The following is a 27,676-nucleotide window of genomic DNA, read 5'->3' as shown; positions in this document are numbered from 1 at the left end:
GATCCAGATCCCAGGAACCACTACCCTCAAAGACCATTTCACGCCACACTGACATATTCTGGATCACCTTTGGTCCATTCCTGGAATCCTGGTCAAATAAAAACTGGAGAATTTTTGAAATTTTGTGTAATTATAGCAGCAAGAGTTTGGTGATGGGAGCAGCAACTTAATGTTTAATATACAGCAGAGATGGTGCAGCATTACAGCTCCGAAACCAAGTTACTGTCTTTTTCAATAATTTACAACCAAAAAGATCAGAAGCCAAAATATATCAATAAAGTTTTCAAGGAGACTCACTTTTCCAACACAACAGATCAAACTTTTCCTGAAGGGACATCATGAGAGAAGAGTCCATGTTAAGAGTTGGTTTAGCAGCCATTACTTGGCCCATAAAATGGTTTTCATTTAAAAATGTAAATGCACCAAGATCAAGACTTCACATCATTATGACTGTTATGTGACAAATGACTAGCTGTATGATGCTATAACTTAAGTAAATCCAGAGAATCATGGATTTCATTAAATAAATAATAATTCCTAACAGACATGTAATCGCATTATCAGAAGTATGACTTCTGAATAAAAGTGATGTAAAATAATGAAAGATAGTTAATATTTTAAACACAGCTTCTAATAGCTGAAAATAATACTGCACTTGAAAATCAATTTTTTTCTGTATAATACTGACTGTAGAAGCAAGATACAAGTACCAATCAGAGTGGATCAATAACCCATCTGTTGAAATAGCAAATCAGTTTGAAAAGGTGGATTGATTTTCAAGAAATGATACATTCCTCAGGTTTGAGAAAGTCTTACTTCCTAGTATTCATCGCTCTCACACACACACACACACACACACACACACACACACACACAGGAATAAAAGAAAAAGATTTTTTTTAAATTAGATCATAAACAACCCAAACTAATTAAACAGATTTTACAAGGCCATAAAACTGACTGATTATATTGAGACATACTTCACTAATCTCTGTAAAACAGGTTTCGTCATCCGATAAATTCCTTTCAGCAGAGAATTACACATGTCAGCTAAATTTCCCCTTCTATGCTAACGAAGCGTTCGCCCTCAGCTGTATGATAAAAGGCCAACAGGATCATTGAGGTTCGTTTTGACAAGAGCTGACAACCTCCTCCCTTTCCCCCCCAAAATCAGTCTATGGCCCGAGTCTATCTATGATACAATCTATAACGGCAGCTTATGTCTTGGTGTCTTCAGCAATTTCATACGTATCAGCATATGCTTGATATCTTGTTTGTTACATTATTGGCAGAAAGTGGAATAATTAAGTAGATAACAGCATACGGTTGATATTTTCTTGAATGTTTCTTAAAATCTGTGACAAATTTGGCAATATACTTAAATAAATTGTTAACATAATGCCGTTTGGAAATCCTGAAGGAGTTTTTTTTTTCTCCTTATTTTGAAACCAGAATAATGAGACATCAGAAATACCATTAAAACCAGTCACATTGTGGTTCCAAAGGGAATAGTGTTTATTTATCCACCTACCCATTCTGTGGCTGCTGCATACTGGCACGGCCCTGTGAGCTTGGGGTGTTAAGTTTAGGGGAGTAGGCCACAGGTTTAATAGCAGGTCCTGAGTTAGCACTACCACCACCTGCTGAAAATGGCCTCGCCATCTTGTTAATGGTTGTGCTGGGGGCAAAGGAGTACTTTGGCTGCACAGAAGCCGGAGCAAGTGAGTCCTATGAGGGTGTGGGAGGGAGAAAAATGCAGCACAGCAAACAACATGCGGTAAGACATTTTTGACACACAATGAAAGGTGCTTCTGCTGTTGCACAATCCTAAGCTGTATATTAAGAAAGCTTCCAGCGCAGCCCAATATCTTTTCATTGCAAATTATTACTCCGGGCTGGAGCATCAGCTCCGTCAACGCCTGCAGGCTTTTCTCTGTGCACAGAAGAAGTGCTTAAGAATTGTGAACACAGACATTTCATTTGTGTTGGCAGTCGGCCACGGACTGGCCAAAGTAATCTGCTGCTGCTGCTGGTAAGAGGAGAAAACGCTCAAAGTGAGAAATTGTCATATTTGACTGACATGTTTCACTGACTTTATGAAGAGCATTTCGTTCCTGCTGTTTCACTAAATCGTGCAGCACAAAGCAGTTCATGACCCCACTGTACCATACACACGGTTATCAGTTGGGCAAGTAGCTCTTCAGAGGTTTGATAGTGAAACTATTTGCATCAGTAGTGCACTGGCTTCAGGGATTGCGCAAGGCGTCACAAACCACAGGAAATTCCAAAAGCAATATTCACAACACTCCATCCAGCAAACAACTAATTTAGCGACTCACTGATGCTTTGCTAATGCACAGTGCATGGACTCGGTGAGAGCTCGACAGGTGACTCGAGTGAATCAGATGAATTTGAACACAAAGTGACAGAACATGCGATTGAAGCCAAATGTGAGAAATGATTAAAGGAAGTTTCCAATTCAATCATGTCACTGTAGTCTTGGAGCAGACATGCCAAAAACATCCAAGTGTTCATACGGAGGGGAGCTCAATGTTTCAGACAAATGTAGTCTTACCTTCTGTTCTCCACCCGCTTTGAAAGCTCTGTGAAAAGAAGAGACAGTTACTACATACTTCCAATAAACTTAACTTTACACATTTAAGTCACAATCACAACACCTGTAATTTAATGAATCACAATGCAATGTTTCAGTTAAAAGGAAAAGTTGTGTTTGAGACAACGGCAATGTCCTGAACAATTTAGGACTCCGTTATTTGAACTGAAGAAACCTTATGAAGACTTATGCTGCAAAACTTTTATTATACAATCTATTAAATATAAATTACAATGATAAAAACTGGGCTATAATAAATGAGTCAATACAAATACCCAGCTCATAATGCACAAAGAAGAAGTGATGGAATCACACAGGCAGATTACAATGACTTTAGTTTTCTAATTTTCTGCTAAAAAGGGTCTTATTGTTGGCCATATTTCCTATTAGTTAAGACAACATTCTAACAACAAGCTTGATCCCTTAAATAGGGAGTTGCAGAAACTCAGCTTGAGACTGTTTTACAAGGGGTAATGCAAACAAGTGATCAGACGGGTTTTAAACAGGACCAGTTTGACCCACTTACCTAAACCACTCACAGATGCAAGAATACAAAAGAGAATGCACTCAAAATGTCCATAATAATTAACCAATGAATCATAAAACTACATGAGCACACATGTACGACTGAACTAAGAAGTATGCCCACTGTTGGATTCTGGATGTTTATAGTTTGGTTGCAACTTCACTTTTGTTTTCACGTCTTGACGTGTGGTTCAGATAATTGGGTTAAAAACTGGATTTGTGTGCTCATAATGCCGCTGTTTGTGACGCCTCACGGACCCCACTGCAATGTGGGCTCAAACGGAGCCCCCATATGCACATATGTACGAGGAGAGCAAACACATACATGGCCAATAAAGAAGATTCTGATGTCAACAATTAACCTAATCTGCACAGATGGTAGAAGCAATAGAAATGATGGGCCAGGTTGTAAAAACATTGGAAAACACCACCTCACTACATTTCCTCTATTCTTGGACCGTCTGCAGATTCACCCACCCACTTAAGAATGCTGCACATGCCACAGTGTAGTACGCTTCCTTACTCTAATCCCAGGATTCACATTACTGCAGTGCCTATTGGTTCATTAAAGTCTCAACACTCTAACCATGTGGGGACCTAGCTTTACATTGCTGCTGGCTCCTAAAATAACTAAACATAAAACACCACCATCCCCTGCTCAATGCTACACGAAGCTCCCACAAGGTTAAGAAAGACTGAAGCATTGTTTCGGGCTACAGTCATACGCACACAAAACAATGGACAGCGCTTCCTGTGAAAATGAGCAATGAATAACTGCTCGTCATTGCCTGCTCAACAATGATAGAGTAACGTTGCAGACAGGATGACAACAGGGCTGTATAGCTGGAGAGTGAGAGGAGCGAAGGGAAGGCATACTGACATGTCTGTGCGTGTCACACTTCTTGGGAGACAAATCAATGTGACATTCATAGTGCTTCAGCTCGCCTTTAACCACAATTTGATGAGTCACACTTAAAAGCAAGGATATAAGGACCGTCTAGGACAGATACTGTGTGCTGTATTCATTTTGGCAAACTGGACTTGAATGAACAAATGTGGAGGTGATTAAGTCACCGCTTCATGGAATACGTTTTTTGCTTGGACTAAATTTGACCTGTACTGAAACTAAATATGCGCACTATGAGTTAATTTCCTGCCTCATTTCATTTTGAAATCTCCCATGATACTGTAATCCACTTTGCACACATCACCTACAAACCAACCACAACCCTCTAGGCTGATCCCTGACATTGACACATGGACCGACTGTGTCCCTGTAGCAGCTACTTGATCTCCTTTCTTTGAAGCTGAAAATCTATTGCCCATATTTTTTTTATTCTACTCTATAAAAAAGCCCCTGGATGAAGCCTTAACCTTCCCCCATAAAAAAAAAAGACACCAAATGATCATTGGCGTTGAACAAAATGAGGCACTAAACCAAACAATAGACCATATCTCATCACCACCGTCCTCCTCTCGACATAAAAGAAACTATGGATGGCAGCCAAGATACAAATGAATAAAACTGACAATAGCTCTTCTCTGAGAAGCGTTTCAGGAAAACAATATTTGTCTTACAATAATATAATAGGAGAAGGCAAGATGAAGAGAGCAGACCGGGGAGTCATGGGTATTGGAAAAATGTGAGATGTTTACAATAGCTGGCCTCCACATGCAGATGAGAAATAGAGGCAAACCACCGAATGCAGCAGAAGTAGAGCCAAGTAAACCTCTCAAAGCATAACCAGTCCCTGTGAGATGAAGGGGAAAGTAGAAGTATGAAATAGGCTTGTGTTTTAAAATGCACAACAATATTTGCTGCCATTACTGTCCCATTGTTTACAATATTTCACACACACAAAGCCACAGGTGTTGGTATGAGACACCCCTCAACACATATCACACACTAATTTCATCTTCCTTCACAAAAGAAATCCTTACGAGAATAAAAAAAGAAATCTCCAACCCACAGGGAAATAACTAAAGCAAACTTTCAGTGTAATGAAGAGTGCCATGATCACACACAAAAAAATGCTTTGTTCTAAGTTATTAAAAATGTGTTTACATAATTCACATTCAGGTTTTGGCATAGCATGCCCGCCCAAAATCCACAAGGAAGCAGGCCTTGTAGAATCCTCTCATCACAGTATCAAAATAAGTTAGATATTGTTATCTTAACAAGATGTCATTAATCATCAAGTCCAAGATTGCGTTCTGAACGTCTGTTACACGTATGACAACTGATCATTCGCTCTGCAGAGAGCATGACGTCACTTTTCTTTGGCTTGTCCCCTCACCAGAAAAGGCCAACAAGAGTCTCCCAGTCACATTCCAACTCTGACAAACCCCACCCTCGTCTCTACTGCTTTCTCCGCTACTCACTCACTCCTTTTAAGGCACTTAGTGTTTCGTGTGACGTCTTTCTGCGGTAAAAAAACAACAACAATATACAAAATCAGCAGTGTGTCCTCTTGGCTGTATGCAGCTCTTTGATAGCAAAGACCACAACCTTGTATAGTATCCATACCAGATACAGTAACTTTCGTTATCTTTGGGTATAATAATAACCTGCTGCAATATTTATCAAACTCCATATTACATAGAAGATTGCAGTAGTAACACCCAACTCAGAATCTGCCTTTGAACCTCCAAGTTTAAACAATCTCTGTATTGCTCTACCTCAAACCAATTCTCCCTCGCTCTTCTTTCCTCCATTATTCAGAGAAATCAGAATTTCCGGGATTGAAGTAATACATTACCGAGAAAAGAAAACACAGATTTGTGAATAAACTGGAAGATTTACGAAACGAAAGCACAAATTTGCAAGATTATTAACTCGTAAATTCACAAGATATAAAACTCGGAAAGTTGGGGGAGTGCAAATCCAAGTTAATGTAAAATAGTGGAGGAGTTTGTTAAATTGGATCAACCTCGTCATACCGCAGATGCCGACACTACACACTGCGGTAACTTCAGCCATCAAACTAAATATATTATACTGTGACGGACTCTCCATCCATCCATCCGCTCTCATCTCTTATCCAGGACCAGGTCCCAGGAGCAGCAGGGGAAGTATTAAAGACGTCCCTCTCAAACTATGAGGACATAATTCACCATAATCTGCGGTTCAACACAAGCAGTTAGGTTATGTACCTTTTCTGTGTCATTTTCCCTTCACACTGACAATTGGGCGCAGTCCTTTAAAAGAGTCGGAGTAACGTCTTCAACAACTTTTTAGGTTTTAAGTGTAGCTGTGCTGAAATAAAGACAAACCGTTGCATCTTCAAAAGATCGAAGTTGTTATCTTTACTCTCATGCAACTCTTACAATATTTATATTTATTTATGTTAATAAAAGAACATGGAAAGACTATGAATGAAATGTGTATGCATCTTTCAGGACCTTTACCTCACTTAGGCCATCCTTACTATAGAGGGCAACAAAATTCAGACTTTATAATCTTGCATATTTCATCTAATTTCTTGGAGAATATTACAGCTTTTGTCTAGTTGAGTAAAGTTTTTTTTCCCCTCTAAATATTACTTTCCTCTGTTGGTTTATTAACATTATTGTTTTCCTACAATTGCCCGAAGACACAGTTGTACTTCTAACCTTTCTCCAGCTATTCTATTCAAACTAAAAAGGGATAAACTAGCTGAATCTTTGCTCCTTTACTATATTTAGTGGTTGGCAGAACACATCATGTCTGTGCTCAATATTTGTTTTGTATTAGGACTGCAATTAACTTTCATTACTTTAATTATAAAGATCAATGTGGCGATTATTGACATGATACATAGTTGTTAAGACAAGACAATTATTCAATTATAGAAATAATTGCCTATTCAATTTATGTCTAATTAATTAATAGACTAATCAACGGCGCTCTTTCATACATTACTAAGCAATACCAACGTCAACTTTCTTTCCGGGTTACAAAAACACCAATAAACCTATTTTGGTTGTTTTTTTTAAATAGGATACATGAATTTGTAAGCCCACTGGATTAAATGGTCTGTGCAGAGATGTATGAATGAGAGAGGAGCCAGAATTATGTTGAACACTGTTTCGGCAAACACATAATACACCATGAGCTCTAGATCTGAAACCATTAGTTTATGACCTGGCTGCTTTCTTCCAGAGGGTCATTTCAAATGACCTCTGGCTGTTTTGACTCAACAAACTGAACAGTCGAGTCTCTTGGCAGGCAACAGAAAAATGATCTTGCTGTGAAAATAGCGGTGTTACAGCAGGGATCACAACCTCTTTACTTTATTATTATTTGATACTCATAAGTAGTCCCATGACAGCAGCAAGGCTCATCATGGTTACGTTCCAGCTTTTGCGGGAGGAAAATATTGTTCTTATAATTAAGATTCTGATGAAACACTTGCCCTGTTCTCTGCAGAGATACTTTATCAGTAGTTTCTGACAGGAGTTATGTAAGCAGGTCTGAGTGCTGCTTTTCTGTTAGTTATCCAGCACGAATTAAAATAAGCCAAGCCAAATAAAAAATGATTTTTTTGGCAGGAACTTAACATCCAAGTGTTTTAATCTGAAGAAAGACTCCAATTTCATTATAAAGCTGAGGCATGACGTAATGTACTCGTGGATCCTCTGGAAATGGTTTATATCAAACAAACAAAGGCCACCGTTTTCGCCTGACAACATCTGACATGCATATCTGCTTCTTAGTGCAGACTAACCCCTGATCTTGCTTCTTTTTAATACATTTAAAGAAAAGGACAGAATATTAATGCGGTACGAAGCTAGAAATAATTCAGAGAGCATGCACCTCCAATATCCCACAACCCTCTTGTTACTTGAATAAATGGTTAGTTATGTTGAGAGGTTTGAATCAACATCAACATACAAATTGATGGAAGGATTATAATGCAGAATTTCTTGTGAAATACCTAAATCCATGGACTAAATGGACTATTTGTTTTGTACAAAGTGTAATTGCCCACCTTCATTATCTGAGCTAAATTGCATCATATTTTATAGGATTGCTCTGCACCTGTCTTATGAATGAGGTTAATATCAATCTGCATTCAGTAAGTTTGGCAAATTGTTTCTGCTTAGACATGCCAGCAAGACTTTGGTATGAACAGTTGTAGGAAAACAGGACAGTACCAATAATGTTAAGATTGGAGACAATTTAGAGGGATTAATACAAAGTATTTCAACTATTTGAAATCTATGTATAAAGATCCAGGTTGCACCAAGAATCCAGGAACATTTTATCACAGTTCAGGAAGAATTACCAAATCCTGCTTTTTAAAATGGTAGTGCGATCTGTACCAAACACAAGTTGGTTCGTTTTTTGGATCATGAACTAAGTTTTTATCAAAATCAACTGAAATGTTTTTTCACATTTCAAAAGTTTTTGAAATATCCTGCTCACAGGATTCATTTTATAATTACTTTTTTGACTGCATTTATGAGTGGGGTTGTGACTTTTATGAATAAAATGTAGTCCAAGATGGACCTAAAACTCGGGTGAAAATAAATGTGTGCATAACTTTTATACCGATGTGTTTTGCAACTTTTGCCATTACGGTATTTTACTTCTCCAAAGAATGGAGAATACACATGTTGTGCTGCTTTATGCTGATGTGTTTGACCGAGATAAAAGGTTTCATGATGCATTGCCAGACTACTTACTTGCTGAGGGTGAGGGTGAGGGAGTCTGTTGCTGCTCTGATCTTGTTCTGTGCCTCCACGTGGGTCATGTCTTCTGCATTAGTGTCACTGATGGACACCACCCAGTCTCCTACTCCGACACCAGCCTGAGCTGCCTTACCGCCCGGGGTCAGCTGGAAAAATGAGAGGAACAGAAACCAGGCTGAAGTTAGAGGTACACAGTTATGTGGATGAAAACATGTCCTCACAGAAGTGCACCAGTAGGAACTATAAAATCAAACTGCTACTGGTCCTACAAACATATTATGAACTTAACAACTCTGCAATACGTGTATCCATCTTGCATCTTGTTGTTTCGAGGATGGCATTTTTTCTGCGTCATCATAGACTGCGGGACTAATAAAAGGACTATCTTATCTCATCTTATAGTCGGTAGGTCATGTCTCAAAAAGAAAACATTTTCATAGACTGAGTGAAAACAGTACTTAAATATCATCGCCTGACTCGCCATCTACAATAATCTTATCAGGAGTTCAAAGCTAAATTCAGGAAATCTAAACATGTTCAGTCAACTTTGCTACAATGTCTGTTAACGGCACTTAATCAGCTCAGGGAGTCTATGTGTCTGGGCACTGACAAGCCAGCGGAGATATTTCACTCAACAATATCGGGAACAGGCATAATGGGTCATCATGATGTCATCAGTCATCAATTTATAATTTGCTGCAGATGTGCCTATGAAAGGAACTCCAGAAAGCTGCAGACGGTGACCATATTATACAAATAGTTACTTGAGCAACCTATTTAGACAGACAGGTAAGTCACTGACAAAACAATGACATCATCTGCTCGCGCTGTCACCCAGACAGAGGCAGAGCAGGGGGCCAGGGTCTTGTTACAAGCAGGAAGAACTTGACGTCTATATAGGTAGTAATGGTTTTCTACATGTACACAGTGGTTCTAGAGGACATGGCAGACAGTGAAGTCCAATATACAGATCAGAGACGCCAAATCGTTTTTTAGTAAGGGCTTAGTCAGCTCGCCCATGCGGCTTAATGAAACTTGAGACTTGTGTCAAAGTCTCTGATAACTGGAGTAGAACGTGTTCAGCATCAGATAAGTAAGCGAGTGTCAGGATTTCTGGCACCAAAAAAAACTATTAGGATTACTCTCTGATGTCATGGATCCCTGCTAATGTTAACTCATCAAAAGCTCAGAGGACTCAGCGGTTCAATCAATAGTTTTCTGCCATGTTCAGCTAAGCTATCACACTTGGCGCTTTGATTCCGAACATTAAAGATAAACACTTGTGAGCAGGAAGGTAATATGCTCTGTAAACTGACGACAGGCTCAGGCTGAGATACAACTCCGCTCCCCCACCAGCATACACTTAAGAAAAACAACTAAGATATGGACACAAGTATTGTGAAAAGCATAATGCCACCAAGGTTCACTATAGAGAGACGCAGACTACTTTTTACTACTGTACTGGATTTTAAAACTTGAGCAGAAACATTTTAACAAAATGAAACAATGCTTTTATTAGCATTTAACAACAAAAACACCATGAGCCTTAGCTACAAACACACTGTCAGAGCCGTGCCAGAGCAGTAATGTCTCCCCCTGTACTGTAGCAAGTGAACAGAAAAAGCCATCATTGTCATCGTCTGTCATCTTCTCAAATTGAAGAATTAAAGTAATTGCAAGCCTAACCTGAAGTAGGTTGGGAATGCAGGTCTGTTATACAAAATAGCATTGGGAATTACAGACAGGTGAATAACTAAAAAGGAAAACCATGAATAAATTAGGAATGGAAATGTTTTCACACAGAACCTGAGGGGTCACATAATGCTCTGATGAATGTAATAGAGTTCGTAGAGCTTCAGAGACTTAGATATTCTTTACCAAGGAGCACTGAAGCTGCTCTGGTGGATTGTGGCGGCCCAACTCCTTACGTGTTTTATGTTTGCCGTTATGTTTATGTTACCCATCTGAATGTTCTCTAAAATGACATACCATCAACGCACATTTACCAATAAAACTGATGTCTATATTTAAAAGGGGAGCTAAAGAGGTTAAAAAGAAGAGTCTTGTGATTGTATTTGTACGGGCAAGTGGGTCTGTGTGAGTTGAGTTACTGATGGACACAGACACCTGTGCTCCTGGCTCAGGTTCAGTCTGCAGCTGTTCCCCCACTTGAGAAGGCAGCAATTAAAGTTGCTGTGCTCAGACCTTCGGCTGGTAGGAGGGCGGATGGAAACCCTATACCCCTCCAGGAGTTTGTCAATATGACGTAGGACAGTGGAAAACATGTTCCTGAAGGCAACACACTGCACTCTACCTGACAGCAACCAGAGACATGATGGATGATAACGTCATGGGGCAGCGATACCACAAAGATGGTTTTTGATTTGGCCAATTCCTCTCACACAAGATACAAACGAGAAGCAGACTCATCCGGTCATTAATTTATGTTGTTCAAAAAGGATTGGAGCTCAGTTCACACTAATGTCATGATGTTTGTGCAACTGAAGGTATTCGCAAACCTTGGGTTAGCCTCATGGTTGGTAGCCTGTTACAAGGCAAGGCTTTTTGGCAGAGCACAGCAGCAGGGCTGTTTTGGTGCGCTATCAAATTTCAAAGCATGAGCCAACGTTTCAAAATACAACATCTTATATTCACCTTTGAAGTGCTTCCCTTGACATGGTCAGTCAGAGCCTCATACTCGCTCCGGGCTAGCTTCTCTTGTTTTTGGTTTAACTTCACTAAAGTTGATCTACAACTGAGAAACACTGGCCGTGTAACTCTGCACCAGCTAACTTTTATTCTTTCGGCTTTCCACGGCTATTTGGGGGCCAAGAGACAGTCTGTCCTTACATCACTCACACAGCACAGCTGATGCAAGGCCATAAATATCCCTCTGAGAAATGGAAAACCAAACCTGCAAGTATGTGATCCCACTGAAATGACTGCAGTGGAACACCTAGCACCAAGTCACCTTAAAACACCGCTGCACTGATCACAACATTAAGACTTTCACATCCAACTTGCGACACAAGAAATGACCCCCGTGGGCAATCCATCCATCAATAGATAGATATGCTGACTGTTTTGTTAGTGCCAGTAACCAAAAATAAAGCCAGTAAAATATCCAGCATTGAAAATTACAGACCAATTGCTCTGGCCAGTATACTTTCGAATCCTCTTAGATAGGCTTCAAGAGTACATAATAACCACTGATAATCAATTTGGTTTTAAAAGTAAACATAGGACATACTTATGTATATATGCACTGAAGGAAGTACAGGAGACGTAACACAACAATATGTATGTGTTTCCTGGATGCATCTAAAGCTTTTGATATAATGAATCATTCCAAATTGTGTCAAATTGCAAGAGCGAGGGGTCCCTCCATATTTGATTAGGACTTTTCACTTTTGGTATTCACGTCAAACCATGCGAGATAGATCGAGTAAGAGTGTATCTGCACCCTTCCTAGTGACCAATGACAAGGTGGATCACTGTCACCTGCTCTTTTTAATCTATATATGAATGACCTTTCAAAAAAGTTAAATGTGTATGTATGGTGGGGGAAAGTCTTATTAACCATCTGATCTACGCTAACCACTTAGTGGTCCCTTCTCCTTATAGTGCTGGTTTACAGCAATTGCTCAGTGTGCACTATGATATCAAGTTCAACTCTAAAAAGAGTGTTATCATGATAGCTAAAACCAATTCATTTTTTTGGGAGACCAGGAGCTAAATGTGGTGACCAAAGTCAGATATTTGGGTCACATCATCAGGAATGACCTCAGTGATGATGACGATGTGCAGCGGCATTGTTGCAAACATTATGCACAAGCCAATATGCTGGCACATACATTTCATACGTGTACAGAAGATGTTAAAACTGCTCTCTTTGGAGCCTACTGTACTCCTCTATATACATATACACACACGTATTTTTTCTTGTTTCTGAAAAAATTGGAACAAGTGTCTGAATGTTTTTTCAACCACAAGTAACTTTTTAACTGCAATGATTATACCTGTGTCCTCGTATTGTATTTGATATATTGTTGTTGTATTTGTTGCCATCTGGGCTCATGAGTCTGAAATAGATATCAATAAGTACTGAATTATTAATTCACCCCTCTAACAAGGCCTCTCCAAGAGTTTGTAGGTGTATGAGAAAGGGGGAGTGTTTAAAGAGTTTACGAGTGATAAAACAACAGATGGTCTACGAGACAGACACACACACGCACACACACACACACACACACACAGAAACCGGAATAAAAGACTATGACGCATCCAGCTGTGGTGGTGTAGCGATGACTTGACATCATCTGCAATTTCCTCCAAAAATTTAATTTTACCGTTGTGGCATGCTTTTTACAGAAACCAGATGGTGCTCAGGAGGCTCAGTCATAATGTTTATGGAATAGCGATGGCACGAGATCTGGGACAGATATATAGAAAAACTTCCCAGAGGAGTTAGGGCTGCCTCAGATTAGGTTAGACACAATAGAAACAGCAGTGAAACGGTGTTATGATGAGATCTTGCTGCCTAAAGTTTAGGCCTCTCCTTTTGAAACAGGATGTTGGGGCACACATGGGGAGAGAGAGATATCATTTTACTTAATTATAGCTCAGTCTCTTCAAGGTCTAGAGAAATTAAATAAAAGAAAAGTTGGCCCATGGGTTGTGTAGAAAAAAAGACAAAGACACAGTATGCTGTTTAATGGAGGCAGGATCAGACAAAGGGAATGAAAATGGCCTACTGGACATTTCACCCAGTCACATGAGTCGGCTGTCGGGCGACAATCCGTTATCGTTCAACCAGAATGATGAGCTACTTCATATTTTCGATCCGTCTCACGCATCCCAAAACTTTATGAAAGTAGAATACTAAATTACTTGACTATCCCCATAAATACTAATAACATTACCAACCCTAATAGAAATGTCGGTTCACCAGCGCCAAGCATTTTCATCCCAGGCTGGGAGGGTCTACCGCTACGCACCGTATCACAGTGTGTGATTGAAAGGGATACAATGACATTGCATTCATTATACCAACAGAGAAAGACATTTCTCTCATATTTTGTCTTTCTTTCATGGGATGGTGAAGGGTCAAGAGCACTTAGTTCAGATTTCACTGTACCGAAGTTTTTGCACAGCTACTAACGCAAGACTATGAAAACAAAAAGTGGGTTATTAATACAACGAGAGGCAAATAAGTTATGTACATATTTTGTCAGATGATAAATAGGTTTGTACATATTATGCTATGGTCAAACACTTATTTTTCCTTTCACAGTGACTTTCAATAGTTTGTCTTGCCATGTCTCTTTCCCTTTGATCTCACTGGAAATGTATTCCAGTGAGATTGGAGGAGTCCATCATATGCACGAGAAAAGTGAGCGCGGAAGACATATTAGACAAAAGGATTGTCTGTTGGCAGCAACAGAGTGGATACGAGAAATATCTCAGGAATGCTGAGAAAGCATAGCTTTCCAGGCTCGCGGACAAAGGAGGAAGGAAACAAGTATTCATAGAGCATGGAAACCTATAGACCAACTCACTCACACACGGTTACCAGTCAGTCCCACAACTTCTTAAATCCAAAAAAAGATGAACAGAATCCCCATTTACAGTCCAACAAAAACAGGCTAAATGACTAAACGTGAAGTTATTGATTATGTGACAATCTGCCACAATAAGGCCAAACTCAAAGTACCTAAATGACCATGAGCAATAAATGAATCAGGTCTCAACAGCACTAACTGTGATCCAATCCTCACAAAAAACACTTAACCGCATTGATCCGTCAGGACCAATCCACAATCTTGTTTCCTTACAGCATCTTTAATGAGCCTTTTGTCCTGTCACTCAACGTCTTCTTCATTGTGTAATCTCTTTTAAACGACTGTCTAGTTTGAGATTCTTGTCTCATCTGCTACAGATCAGTAAAGAAAGACCACACATTAAATTATTCAAAGCCAAGTGAGTGCACGCCTGACTTCTGTTCCTGTTACCAAGGGATACTGTATATATATCCGAGTTTTACATCACCTGGTTGGGCAGTTTTCATCCTCTGCAACTGTGTGATTTACTGTCCAGTCTTGTATGATAAGCACAAGGAGAGTCAACAATCCCCTTTATAACTCCTGTACCCTGCAGCCTGGTGGACTGCTGGAACAAGCCAAAGACATTAGCCCCTGACCAGTCGTTAAGGCTCCAATCTTAGCTGTACCGTTTTTTTAAAGAATGGGAGCCATTATCAATTTCACACCAAGCTGCTTAAACAAACCTTGGTTGAACACATTTTATTGAGACTGACTGTGAATGACATCGCAATAGAGGAAATGTAAGCGATATCTGTGAGGGAAATAAATAAATAAAAGAAATCATGTGTAATGTACATCGATTGCAGAAAAACTGTCTTCCTGCACTGGCTGATTTGTCCAGATTATTCAAATACAACTACGGACACACCCGCTGACATTCACCCTACAGTATGCCTTGCCAGTCTAGACGGAAATTGCTCCAAGTCAACTCCCATATCCCACCATACAATCTCTGTTTTGTTTTGGGCAAGGCGTCTGAACTCCGTTTGGTCTTTTATGGGAAGAAGAAAATGTTTGTCACGGATCCAAGGGGAACATTGTGTTTCTGACTGCAATGCCTGCCAGAGATACAAGACATGTACCGACAAGGCTGGCGATAACTCCTTCTCTCACCACAGGATTACGTCAACTCTACACACACACACACACACACACACACCTCAACGCGATGCGAGTTACGACACACAGTGGACTCTTTACTTGTCAACGCAACATGAAATAGGGCATCATTTGTTCACAGCTTTTCATTTTAATGTTATATTACAATTGTGATGTTTTGGCAGCAACAAAGAACTGAAAGTGTTTGAAAGACTTTGTGAAGGAAGTAACCTTGTGAGACCTGACCCATGTATAATTGCCTATTAACTCCTGATCATCTCTAAAATAGGAACCTACAAACATTGAACATAATTGAGGATTAAAGAAACTGTAAAATCAGTCAAATGTTGCAGCGTCTAAAAAAGCTAGCAATGCAACAACGTCAGTGGGGAATGAATGTCAGATCTGTGTGTGCAATAGCTGGCAGCCATGTTGGAATGATTTTGTGTGTGCGCATGCGTGTGTGTGTCTGTAAATGTGAGTCTGTGTGTTTGTCAGGCAAAGCAGGACTGCACTTATAAGGGCTGGAAAGTGGTTGCTGCTCTCTTCAGAGGCAACAGTAGTTTATCATCAAGTATTTAAAATTCATTCAGTGAAGCGGTGGTGACCGAACATGGAGTGTGGCGCACTGCGACACAAACAGCCCGCCGATGATCAAATAATACTGTTAATCCAAAAGACACTGCACGTTAAGACCGACTGGATTTGGGTTGGTACATATACACCATAAAAAAGTGTGAGTGACATGAAAATTAACACCAGTCTGCAGACAAAATCCTTTCCTATGCAAGCCATTCAAAAAGAAGAGATGCATATGCTCAGGTAGGGTCATTGTGTGGAGACTAAGGCGACTGAACACTATATGATAACACCTTGTGAACGTACTTTTATATAGAAGCTTGGAGGGACGTAGATGACTTTACAGGATGATCCTCCCATGCAAATCTTCAAGAAGACTACAAAGTCATCAATGTGCACAGCGGACTCCAAAAACAAACGGTTTCTTACCCTCGACACGGTGAGTGGCATGCTGAAGTCCTTGCCCCCCTGCAGCCTGAAGCCCCACGGCGCTGGGCCGCTCAGGGTTACAGAGTATACGCTCATAGCCTTGGAGAGAAGAGAAAGGCGGAAACAGATTTTTTAATTAGTCAGAAAGCCCATGAACTTTATTTTTCTACTTCTTCCAAGCAGCTCAGCAACTGGTTGTCTGCATTTGCTTCCAACAAAAACACATTCATCACAGAAACATATGTTGACATTGTTTTCCTTTGAGTATAGAATGTTACATCTTGGAAAGGTTATGTTTTAAGAAGGACCATGTTACAAAGACTTATTGAATGTGCCTTTTGGTAGAAATAATCAATTTAACTTTCACATAACTTACAACACAATAAAGCACCAGATCTGAGACTGGAACATATTGTTCCTACATGAAATCAACATACAGACTAAAAGTGGATGCATCTCAGGTGAGCATTCACATGGGAGGATTATAGCATGTAAGACCACAATGCAAATGAGGACCCCAGACAACATCAAAATTATACTGGACAATTAAAACCTTAGCAACATTGAACCCTTATCTTCTTTATTTCACAATACAGCCAACTCATTGTAGTCGATTAACAATTCAACCATTTAAAAGTGAACTATAATGAAACATCGGCCCAAGACATACAAACTTGTCCAGACATTTAATATTTTACATAATTTGTCAAACCGTGAAAAACAGTGTGAAACTACTTCCTGCGGAGCAGACTACTGAAATAGAACAGCAAGTCACTAATTAACCTGGTAATTTTAGAAACCAAAGGCAACTTGGGCTATGTCATTTGAGAGTTACGGCTGTACCACTGACCTCTGTGCCTGAACCCCTAACACACTCTTGCTCCTCCTGCTCCTGCTCCTGCTCCTGATCCTCCCCCTCCTCCTCCTCCTCCTCCTCCTCCACCCCACCAGGTGTCATTGCTCTTTGTGACAAACAGACAGCTTTCCAAGATGCCACCATGCAAACCCACCTTATCCTCAAGGGCTGGCCGATAGCCCAAACCTGGGAGAAAGCTTAAGAGTCAGTCAGCTAGGGCAAGCAGATTCTCTCTGTTGGCAAACCCTACCCCCGCCGCTGTCTGTGACACAGCCAAGCACTAGCCTTTCCTCACTCCTTAGAGGCTATATAAGGAATGTAAAACTACACCAAACTATTTCAGCCCAACACCCACATGAGTCACAGAGAGAGAGGGAGAGAGGGGAGGGGGGTGGAGGAGGAGGACGGAGAGGTAACATCAACTAGCACTATATTTTTTGGCAAAAGCCTCTACATCGAATCCCATAGATATATATATATATATTTTTTTTAAAAGGTGTACTTGAGAAGCAGCAAGACGGTGGCAACTGAAGCAAAGCTTGCCGAATTCAACATTCCTTAAGGAAGGCATGAAGCACAGCACAGTACAGCCAGACCAGCAATTATATTGTAACATCTTAAAGTTCTTAAAGCAACAGGAGAAGCTCACTATAGTAACAACTCAAATAGGGCTCCTAGAACAGAAAAGGAAATGGCTCTATGGTCCTGGTCATAAATACTTTAAAAAAGCAGCCAAGCTACAGAAATATACCAAATATACCTGCAAATAAAATTACATATCATTTTAGGAGTTTTAATTCGTATCCATTTGTTTGTGTTTAAATTATTGTGAGAGTCTGTCAATGGACTTTTTAGTTTAGTTCACTTCCCTCACATATACTTCCAACAGAGAAGTCCACGAGACAAGAACAAATCAATTCTAAGACAGACAGCTTGAAACAGTAAATGTAAATAGCAGCAACAGGTGATGGAGGTTATATTCAACTGCCATAACAGCACACAGCAAATTGATTATTTTGTTGTTTTGAGCAGCCTATGATAACGACAGTAAGTGAAATAACGGCGTGAAACTGGATGCATTTCGGTTAAATAATTACCACTCTCTATATTACGCCAGAGGAGAAATCAACAACTTAAGCCAATAAACATGCTAGTAATGCCTGTGGTGCTCAGTGAGGGGGACGGTGTCCCTGTTTATGGTATTGCTATTTATAATCGATGGGTCACTGGAATATTTCTATAGAAACGTTTACTTTTAATGAGAATGCCGTGTTGGCTACTATGCTCAAATACACGAAATTAGACGCGTATTTCTCACGGGCTGCGCAATAAGGACTTTATATAGCGGACTTTCAAATGAAGGCAGTGGTCGGTTAGTTACAGACTGAAGACGGGTAGGTTGGGACCACAGTGCAGACCTGGAAATAAACCGGTCACGTTCACAACAGGAGTCAAGTTAGCAGGAAGGAACACGAAAACAGGCTCCGGCAAAGTCGTTTACGCCGCCACAGACCGATGGGGACGAAGAGCGGCGAGCCGAAGCCAGAAACTGCACAACCCGGAGCGACAGAGCCCGGACAAGAACTTAAAGACTGTGGGGGGGAAAGTTACTTTGAAAAAGTAACTTCTCACACACACACACGAAGGAATGCATTCAAATGTGTGGACAAATTAATGCGCTCACCTCTTGTCCCTCGCCAAACATCACGAGTCGGTCTAGCGGATAATAATAATGTTTAAAAAGTCAATCGGTAAGCAGGCTAACTTTCGGACTTCCTTAAAGCGGACGTCAGGAAGCCACCGTGGATCCTTTGGTGAGCAGAAGAATCATTCCCTCAAATTCTTTTTAGTAGGACTCGCCTGAAACGTCAGAAGTCACATGGGCCGCTGCTTCGCTTCGTACTCGGGCTGCGAACCCGAGGAGGCCGTGCTTCACTGCAGGCATCTCGGAGGAGAAAACTACGGCGAGTCCATGTCAATCACGAAGACTGTTAATGCCACTTTTTAAAAAAAGAAAAGAAGAAGAAGAGGAGAACAAAGTCAACATTGTGCAAAAATAATCGAAGAAATATAAAGTTGTTGTTTGTTTTTTAGAAAAATCTTCAGTCCTCTCAGCCACAGGTGTGTGCAATCAACTCCTGGTCAGGCGATAATCGGATAGTACACACGTTAAGCTCTTAGGTCAAATACAACAACACATGTTCGTATCTGATTTAGTAACCTGTTTGTTTTAATCTTGTACTTGTATCTGACAGCTAACACTATATATGATAAATATTACAAAATGTAACGACCAGCCTCGTTGCACAAATGCTGGGTACCAGTTTCTGAAAAGGCATCCTTTATAAAAGGTGTACGTTATAACTATGTTACTCTATTGTCTGGGGGCCGGTCTAGGGCTGGAGCCGATCTCCGCTGTTGGGCGAAGGCAGAGTACCCCAACTGTTTTTTAAAATATTATAATGGGTTGTTTAAATTGTCTGCTGAGCTGCATTCTGTGTATGAATGTGCTCTGTAATGCCTATTGGTATAAGTAACGGCAACATAAATGGTGGGTTAAATGCAGAGACCAAATGTCATGTATGTTTGTATTAAATGTAATGCGACCAATAAATACGTAATGTTTTTTTTATTTTAAAACATCACTTTGAGTTGAGGCGATTATACTGCTTTCGATCAAATGGATCTCTAGAGATGCAGCAGATGGCCAGCAGATGGAGACAAACTGCAGCCGCAGGGGACTGGTACCCTCCGGGTGCTGCCCTGCTCCATCAGCAGTGGCTGGACAAGTGGAGGAATCATGAATCATCAGTGAGGGCCTGAAGTCGAAGCTTGGATGGTTTATTACAGACGATTGGTTTGTTTTCCCGGTTGCTTTCAGTAGTCTAACGTTACCTTTTAATAGCTGATATTCGAGTAAAAATATTTAGTTTGTACTGAAAAGCTGGTAGCCTAATTTTGGGGCTTTGACGTTCGCTAGCTAAACCTACCAAGCTCCGCCAGCTCAACTTGTAAACACTTTTGTGAAAGATGGCTGACAACGGCGCACACCCGACCGAAGAGGACCCAGCCGCAGCTTTTCTGGCTCAACAGGAGAGCGAGATAGCGGGGATAGAGAACGACGGAGACGGGTTTGGGGCGCTGGAAGAAGCGGACGGAGAGCGGACGTCTCCTCCGGAGCCGACACCGGAGCCGGAGCCGACACCGTCCAGCTACGGCAAGTTTGAGACTGAGCTAGCTAGTGTTCTCTTCGGCTAACAAGCAGACGAGCTAACGAGAGCTAGCTCATATCCCACCCGGTTACGTGGTCTCGACTGAGAGCGTTAGTGAACTTAGTTAGCGTTAGCTAACGTTATCAACCCCATTCCTATAAGAGAACAATGGCGTCACTAGTTGATACTGTCAGCTCATTTATCACGTGGAAGTTAGCCACTTATAGCTAACTGACCGACAACGGAGGTCACGTTAGTAAACGTTGATTCAGCAGCACGTCCATCCGACGTATGTCAAAACTAACGTAACACTGATTACGACCAAGCGGGTACAGTAACGTTACATAGCTATTAAACTGAACTAAGTTTGGGCTAACAAACTTAGCTCGCGGTTAACACCGGAAAAACCTGTCCTGTTAACTGACAAAGCTGCATACAAAACATCAGCGGCCAAACAGGTGCGGCTGCATTTCTGAGGTCTAATGTCAGCTGCACCGCTTATCTTCAGGACAAAGATGCACCACCACAGGAGTAGCGATCACAACTTCACCCGGGAGAAAACTCCATAGACGTCCATACTAACAGTCAACTTTGTTTTCTTTGAACAATGTCAGATGGTTTCGAAGATGAGCCTGCCACCGTGAATGGGGATATGTTTCAGGTAAGCTCAACATATATCTTCAGCCTGCTTCTATATTCAATTATTTGCAACGTTTATACCTTTTGTGTGTGGTTTAGCTTGATTCTAAACACCATCAAGTCATTTTGTTTACTTTACCTTATTGTTTTTATACTGGCATTCTTTCATGGTTTGATGTACTTTACATATTTACTTGATACTTGATATTATACATACTTGACATGATCACAGTGCAGATTTTTTTTTTGTATTATGTATAATGGAGTAAATGATTTACATCCTCCAAAAGGAGTCCAATGGCCCAACAGACAACTATGCAGCTATCGCCCAGGTGGATATTCAGAGGCAAGAGCCAGAGAGTTTACGCAAGTGGAGGGAGGAGCAGATGACACGCCTTGAAGTATTAGGTGAGCAAAGATGGAGAATTACTGTGTAATGCCCTTTGTAGATGGAATGAGTCACTCTGATTTTGTCGTTTTGTTACGCAGCTTATTGCAGTTTACCTGTAAGACAAATGATGCAGCACATCTAACGGTGACACAGTTGGACCTAATTATATGTCAGTTGTTTTCCTCTACATATCCCCATTCGAGGGCTCTGAATATGTTGTCCTCTGCTCTTGCTCCCTAACAAGACTTAGCATCCAAGGCAGCAGAGGCGGAGTGGAGAGAGAAGGCCAAAAAGGAGCTGGAAGACTGGCATGTACATCAAAATGAGCAGATGGAGAAGAACAAGGTCAACAACAGGTTGGTGTCGGTCCCGTTAATGTGCATAGAAGTACCAGTTGGTTTATCATTGTGACACAATGCTGTAATCGCTACACAACACATTCTATTCAGATGAAGTGTTGTATTGGCATATTAGAAGCCATTCCTAATTTAGGGTTTTCTGTGCATGTCAAGTCAGACCCACTGTGTGGCGGCAGCAGAATACTATATAAAAAGAACAATGTATCATACGAGTTGGACTTGTAGATATGTTGTAAACTGATTGGTTTCTATTTATGAGAGATATAGATAATTGAAGCACTTGTGTTGGACTGCACCAGGATGTTTAAGTGATGCGTGTCATGTAACCGTTTTTCTTGTTGTTGTAATGTATAGCATTGCTAATTTAATTTGTTTATTGCTTATTTAAAGAAAGTCTTTCTTCTAACTAATCCATGTTTTTTAGTCTGACTGCAGTCAGTGTTGTTCATCATGCTTACAAAAACATTGCAGTGTTTCCTTTCCATAACCAAGCTAACCCCGTTGTTCTCTTACTCTTCCCAACAGACTGTCCAAGTCTGGCCCGGTATTACTCTGCATCTGTGGCTCTACTTTTGGCCAGTTTCTTCCCCCGTGTCTGACTGCGCTTAGAGACCACTCTCTGAGATATCAGTCTAGTGTGTCCAGTTAGAAAGCCTGAAAAACAAATCAGGAAGCTGGCTAGCTAGAAGGAATGCAAACAGCAGAGAGCTATTGTCACAGATTTCATCCATATGATAGCCGAGCACCAAAGCAGTCTGTAGTTGCCTGAAATTCCCCGTCATTCCAAGCTTGTACTACAGTAATGCAGAAACATGTTATTCAGTCTAAGTCCACTTTAAGCCTTTTTATCTCCATCTTCATGGAACTGTTTCTTGGTCGCTTACTTAATCCTTCTAATGCAGTCTAACTGTTCTCTGCTTGTTGTTTTGACACTGAACCTTTTCTCCTTCTTTTTCCTGCTTTCTTGGCCTTGCCTGCATACTAGGATTGCTGACAAGGCTTTCTACAAACAGCCTAACTCTGATGTTATAGGCTTTGTGTAGGTTTAGAATTCTTGTGCTTTTTAATGTTGTCTGCCCCACCCCAGGAATTAGAAACTAGTTACCCGATGCATGCCCAATCTCTAAAACTACCTGATTGTTTTACAAAGGCCTAGTTTGGGGTTGCCATTGTATAGATTTGATTGTTACATTGGCTATAGGTTTTAATAATTATTAAACGTTTCTCAACAAATGGTATGATTGTTATAAAGAAACGCATGAAGTTATTGAGCATGCTACTGTTCCTGTGATTTAACTTTGTGGCAGAGCACCATGTTTTGCTCAAACGGTTCTGAAATCCATCTAATATTACAGCTCATTCATATCTTTCCCCGGTCTCCCTCCCACCTGCAGAGCAACGGAGGAGGATTTCCTGGAAGAGGGCAACAGCGACAGTCCGGGGTCCGAATGGGAGAGAGTAGCCCATCTCTGTGACTTTAATCCGAAAACCAACAAACAGGCAAAGGATGTTTCTCGTATGCGCTCTGTCCTCATTTCTCTCAAACAGACGCCCCTAGTTCGCTAGAGGAGGTCGCAGGGAGAATGTTGTTCAAGAAACATTGCCTTTTGCGTTTTAACCTCACAATGCATAAGAAGAGTTTGTATGCCCTTTTCCATATATTTCCTGGTATGTTTATAATCTTTGAAAACTTCCCGCCTTTTTTGATGCCTAATATATTGAAATAATATACTTAACCCCACTCTCTTGTGAGAAGATGAAGGACTGCTCTATTGTTACGACATTCTTTGGCTGGTCAGTTTTATCACTGCTATATTTAAGAAAATATTGTTTCTTTTTAAATTAAACATTTCCCTTCCCTTTTATCTATACATTGTCATTAGGTCAGTTTTCTTGCATGCCTCTGCCAATATTTTGGATGCACATTTTATAGTTTTTATAAATTAGCATTTTGTTCGATGTCGAACACTAAGCACTATTGCTTATTAGATTGTAACCACTTATGCCTCAATGTAGAATTATCAGCACTGTCTTTGTTCACATTTGTTGTAATATACCCTTAATTACCATATTTAACATTGCAAGCATATATTTCTTTTTAAATGCATAAGCTTGTGGCCTTTTTGACAGCTTACTCCAGTTTGAGTATTCAGCTAAATTGATTTAGAGACAAGATCTCAGCAAAAAAATAAAATAATTCACAACCAAAGATCTAAATGTTAAGATTTAAAGCGATTAATAATTTTGCGACTTCTCATTTCACACAATTTCTCTGCGGAAGTTTTATGCACCATTTGTGTTACAGTAATCACTAAGTTGTCAATTTCAACTAATGTCTGCACATTGTTTCACATGTTGCCTATTTGGACATTATGAATACAGAAACAAGTGAATGTTAAAAGGGAACTGGAAAATAAAAACAGCGGAGTATGATCACCTAAATTAATTTGTCCTGACATGTTTCCCAGATTAGATTGTTGCGATCTAAGTGCTCTGTAGATAATCCCAGTTGGTCCAGTTGATGTGAGAGGAGCTAAGATATTATGTGGCCCAGTGCAAACATCCATCCTTGGGTACTCTTAAATGCACTTTGCTGAAGGCCATGCTACTGTGAATTCTAAGCACCCACACACACCATGAAAAGCCAGAGAACTAATCTCCAGATGCATAGCCACCAGGCCTCAGCATGAGCAAAGCAATATTTTAAAAAGTGCCATCACACTCCCAGTACAGTTTTTGTAGCCCTCCTACTGGAGGATTTAAGTCAAATTGAGTATTAAAGGTGGACATTGATACCTGGCCGGTCTTTCATCTAAAAGCCATCCTGATTTAAAAAAAATGTAACCTGTTAAATATGAGAAGTAGACGTAACCTGAATACAAGTGTGATGCTTTCTCAAATACACACTGGACACCAGCTTCAGATTACATTTTTTTATCAGCCAGGTGTTGTGATCATTTCAGTAACAATACCCGGGAACATTTGAAATCCAACCTTCCAGAAGAGCAAGAAGCATATCATTTTATATTTAAATCAGCATTTTACTCCAATACTGTCTTTGCACAATACAAGTGAAAATCCAGCTCTACCTGTTCTGGTAAGGAGCTGATTCTACTAAGACGATCCACGGTTCTAGCCTGGAGCTAAATGTTTGATCACCAAGTGCGATTCAACATTTTTAAACAAATAGTGTTGGCATTAGCAGAGGTATCTGAACAATGTTGGAGACATAACTTATGTTACAGTTCATTCAGATAGTACAATCAGTCCAGTCCCGAGTTGAATGGGCAGTGGCAGAGGTGTGGTGCCTCTTCATTGCTTGGGTTTCACAGCTGTGACGAAGACGCCAACAATAATGGCAACTACAGTGAAGCCTTGAGCAAAGATACGTCCCCTCATCATCAGCTGGGACTGTCGGGTTTTCCCTTGATTGAAGGCACGAAGACCATAAACCAGCGCTCCTGCTGTTCCCAAACAACCTGGAGAACACAAAGAAGCAAATCACACACACACACACACACACTCTAACAGAACAATGCCCGGGTACTGGACAGGTCGGCTATGACCAAGAACAAGGTAAAAGGTGGATCCAATGTCATTTACAATAAGTACATCCACACACTTGATTGCTTTAAGCTCATTATTTAGATAAAAGGAAGCCACTTGGACAGTGGAGCATCAACAGAGGTCAAGTCCTTATCCTAGTCTATCTGGCACAACTAAATTCCACAATTATCGTGTGTGTAATACGTCAGAAACTAATTCTGATGTATTAGACACACAGGATAATTGTGGAATTTAGTTTGAAGAACATAAATAAAATGCAATTGAGAAATTACGTTATTTATTTCACTGTCAGCTGTTCGGAATCCATTTAGAAATATTGTCCACCACACAATGTCAACACGGCTGCCTCCATCTCAAAACACGGTTAGTGACACACGCGCAGTCAATTGGCTGGCTGATTCATTTCCGATGCGAGCTGAAGCAGTTAGCTCACGTGCGGCGGAGCTTTACATGTTCACCTCTACTTGACATATTTGACTTTACCACACTTCAGAATAAAAGGACGACCTCGCACCGCGGTGCTTGTGTAACTTCTTTCTGCAGCGCTAACGCTGCCCCGCTTATTCAACTCACCTATTGGGACGAACGGGTTCTCCTTCGTTTTTCTCAAGAATTTCTCTTTAAAGGTCTCATCTTTGGCTCTCGGCAGATGGCTGAAGCCTTCAATAGTCGGGGGCTGAGAGAAGTCGAATGGCACAAACGCGGGCGGCGACGACTTAACATTAGGCGTAAGCTCGGAAACCGCTGGTGTCCCCGCCATGTCTACCGGAGACGACTGGAATTAAAAGGATGAACTGAGGAACTACACTTCCGGTTGCGCTTTGACCTCAAACTTCAAAATAAAAGGTCGTGACATTTTAAAGTAATGATTATCGACATCAACCTGCTCCTGGGGCCTGCACACAGATAACACAAGTTGTCTGTAGTGTATACATTAACACTGGCACAATGTTAACGGAAGAGCATAGGGACATAAACTGTAAAGAAATAAATAATAATAAAAATAAAGCAACTGCTGAGTATGATAACTACATTCAGAAAATAACACCTATAATAATCTCTGGCCAGTCAGCATATATTTTATAGGGGCTTCAGTGAAAACGGTATTAACATTTTGAACTGGGCCCTACAGGCTCAGATAAGCATTGTGTAGCTATACGAATTAAGATGCGCGTTGCAAGGGATTAAACAATCTAAAGAACTGTAACCTTATATCCTATGACCACATGTATGATCATGAGACATTTGCAATATACAAGATTGTGTCTAATGTTTATAGTATATTATCCTAGGTTTACAGTTCATATTATAGTTGTAGTTTGCTAGTGTATTCCATATACATGTCTCTAGTGTTATGTAAATGTACTGTTCCAGAGTAATCCCTGGATAGTATGCTATTGTAACACAATAATTTCCTAAATTAATAAAGTACATATATCGCTCCATCTATTTAATACTGAGTGTTGTCGTTATTAGTTCAAATGTTTGCAAATCTCAACAAAGCCCCCACTGTTACCACTAAGTGGCAGTATTAGGCAAAGTCCAGTGTTCCAAACATCATTGCATCTTAAGTACCCCAAGTAAGAAGTAGTATTGTATTTTGAGGTTTAAAACTTGTAGTTTTAAGTATCCTCCAACAGCTGTATCTATGTATTGAATGCCCGTTATCCAAGGTCAGAGTCCAACAAATGTATTCTGTTGAAGTATGATCTGTATCAGTAAAGCCCTTCCAGCGAGCTCAATGCTCAGCCAAAAAATATTAAATAAACATACCTCAATGAAAAATATAAAATTGTCAAATAGAAATCCGATTGTTCTTTAGTGCCAATTTGCAACCACAAAAGGCAGGTCTCAAGACTGCACATGGACTCCAACTGTGAAGGACCGTAAAGAAAGATGCTGCTAGAATATCAAATGTTAAAAAAAGGAGTCAAAAACTGGCATCACTCACAAGATGAAACATGTACTAATTATTGATGTCAGAACAGTAGAGTAAAGATTGTTTCATAAAACAGCACACAAATACTTTTCAATCTTTTTATTGAATATTAAGGTAAATATTTCACATTAATACAGGCTACATAAAGTAGAGCCACTATACGACATGAAATTTACTCTCATTTTAACCCTT

General features: G+C 40.3%; 3 protein-coding genes across 8 annotated transcripts in view; 1 reads left to right on the top strand and 2 right to left on the bottom strand.

Moving 5' to 3' along the window:
- pdlim7 (PDZ and LIM domain 7) overlaps positions 1–19,272 on the bottom strand; it is a 31,498-nt gene extending 12,226 nt beyond the window's left edge. The window contains exons 1-5 of one of the 4 annotated variants that reach the window (XM_034542770.1): positions 19,062–19,272; positions 16,522–16,620; positions 8,807–8,958; positions 2,576–2,603; positions 1,532–1,728 (exon numbers count right to left, since the gene is read on the bottom strand). In XM_034542770.1, the coding sequence (XP_034398661.1) occupies positions 1,532–1,728; positions 2,576–2,603; positions 8,807–8,958; positions 16,522–16,620; positions 19,062–19,082 (497 nt within the window). In that variant the 5' untranslated portion in view covers positions 19,083–19,272. Of the gene's footprint in view, positions 1–1,531; positions 1,729–2,575; positions 2,604–8,806; positions 8,959–16,521; positions 16,621–17,371; positions 17,467–17,531; positions 17,663–19,061 lie in introns of those variants that run through there. The other 3 variants (XM_034542771.1, XM_034542772.1, XM_034542769.1) reach the window with 3 other exon arrangements.
- An 834-nt stretch (positions 19,273–20,106) lies between these two features.
- cltb (clathrin, light chain B) lies at positions 20,107–24,420 on the top strand. 3 transcript variants are annotated; one of them, XM_034542776.1, is made up of 7 exons: positions 20,107–20,234; positions 20,408–20,594; positions 21,204–21,250; positions 21,519–21,636; positions 21,864–21,975; positions 22,504–22,522; positions 23,373–24,420. In XM_034542776.1, the coding sequence occupies exons 1-7, from the start codon at positions 20,214–20,216 to the stop codon at positions 23,451–23,453; spliced, it is 585 nt and encodes a 194-aa protein (XP_034398667.1). In that variant the 5' UTR covers positions 20,107–20,213; the 3' UTR covers positions 23,454–24,420. The 3 variants fall into 3 exon arrangements, with proteins under 3 accessions (XP_034398667.1, XP_034398665.1, XP_034398666.1); XM_034542774.1 differs by lacking the exon at positions 22,504–22,522 and having other exon boundaries at positions 20,108–20,234; XM_034542775.1 differs by lacking the exon at positions 22,504–22,522 and having other exon boundaries at positions 20,139–20,594.
- Positions 24,421–24,900: 480 nt separating this feature from the next.
- Positions 24,901–26,328, bottom strand: higd2a (HIG1 hypoxia inducible domain family, member 2A). The gene is made up of 2 exons (XM_034543400.1): positions 26,119–26,328; positions 24,901–25,457 (listed from the first exon to the last, which is right to left on the bottom strand). The coding sequence occupies exons 1-2, from the start codon at positions 26,303–26,305 to the stop codon at positions 25,291–25,293; spliced, it is 354 nt and encodes a 117-aa protein (XP_034399291.1). The 5' UTR covers positions 26,306–26,328; the 3' UTR covers positions 24,901–25,290.
- Between the last annotated feature and the right edge of the window lie 1,348 nt (positions 26,329–27,676).

This window comes from Cyclopterus lumpus, chromosome 10 (assembly GCF_009769545.1).
Source record: "Cyclopterus lumpus isolate fCycLum1 chromosome 10, fCycLum1.pri, whole genome shotgun sequence".
Classification (NCBI taxonomy): domain Eukaryota; kingdom Metazoa; phylum Chordata; class Actinopteri; order Perciformes; family Cyclopteridae; genus Cyclopterus; species Cyclopterus lumpus.
The sequence above is the reverse complement of the archived record's forward strand: the minus strand, read 5'-3'. Positions and strand labels throughout refer to the sequence as shown.

Bases quoted from the DNA above. Each gene is read 5' to 3' on its own strand.
- cltb (XM_034542774.1), top strand. From the start codon at position 20,214: ATGGTTTATTACAGACGATTG. The intron at 21,251-21,518 runs GTAAGCTCAACA...ATCCTCCAAAAG, and splicing joins TGAATGGGGATATGTTTCAG to GAGTCCAATGGCCCAACAGA. The intron at 21,976-23,372 runs GTTGGTGTCGGT...TCCCACCTGCAG, and splicing joins AAGAACAAGGTCAACAACAG to AGCAACGGAGGAGGATTTCC.
- higd2a (XM_034543400.1), bottom strand. From the start codon at position 26,305: ATGGCGGGGACACCAGCGGTTTCCGAGCTTACGCCTAATGTTAAGTCG. The intron at 25,458-26,118 runs GTGAGTTGAATA...TGTGTTCTCCAG, and splicing joins GAACCCGTTCGTCCCAATAG to GTTGTTTGGGAACAGCAGGA.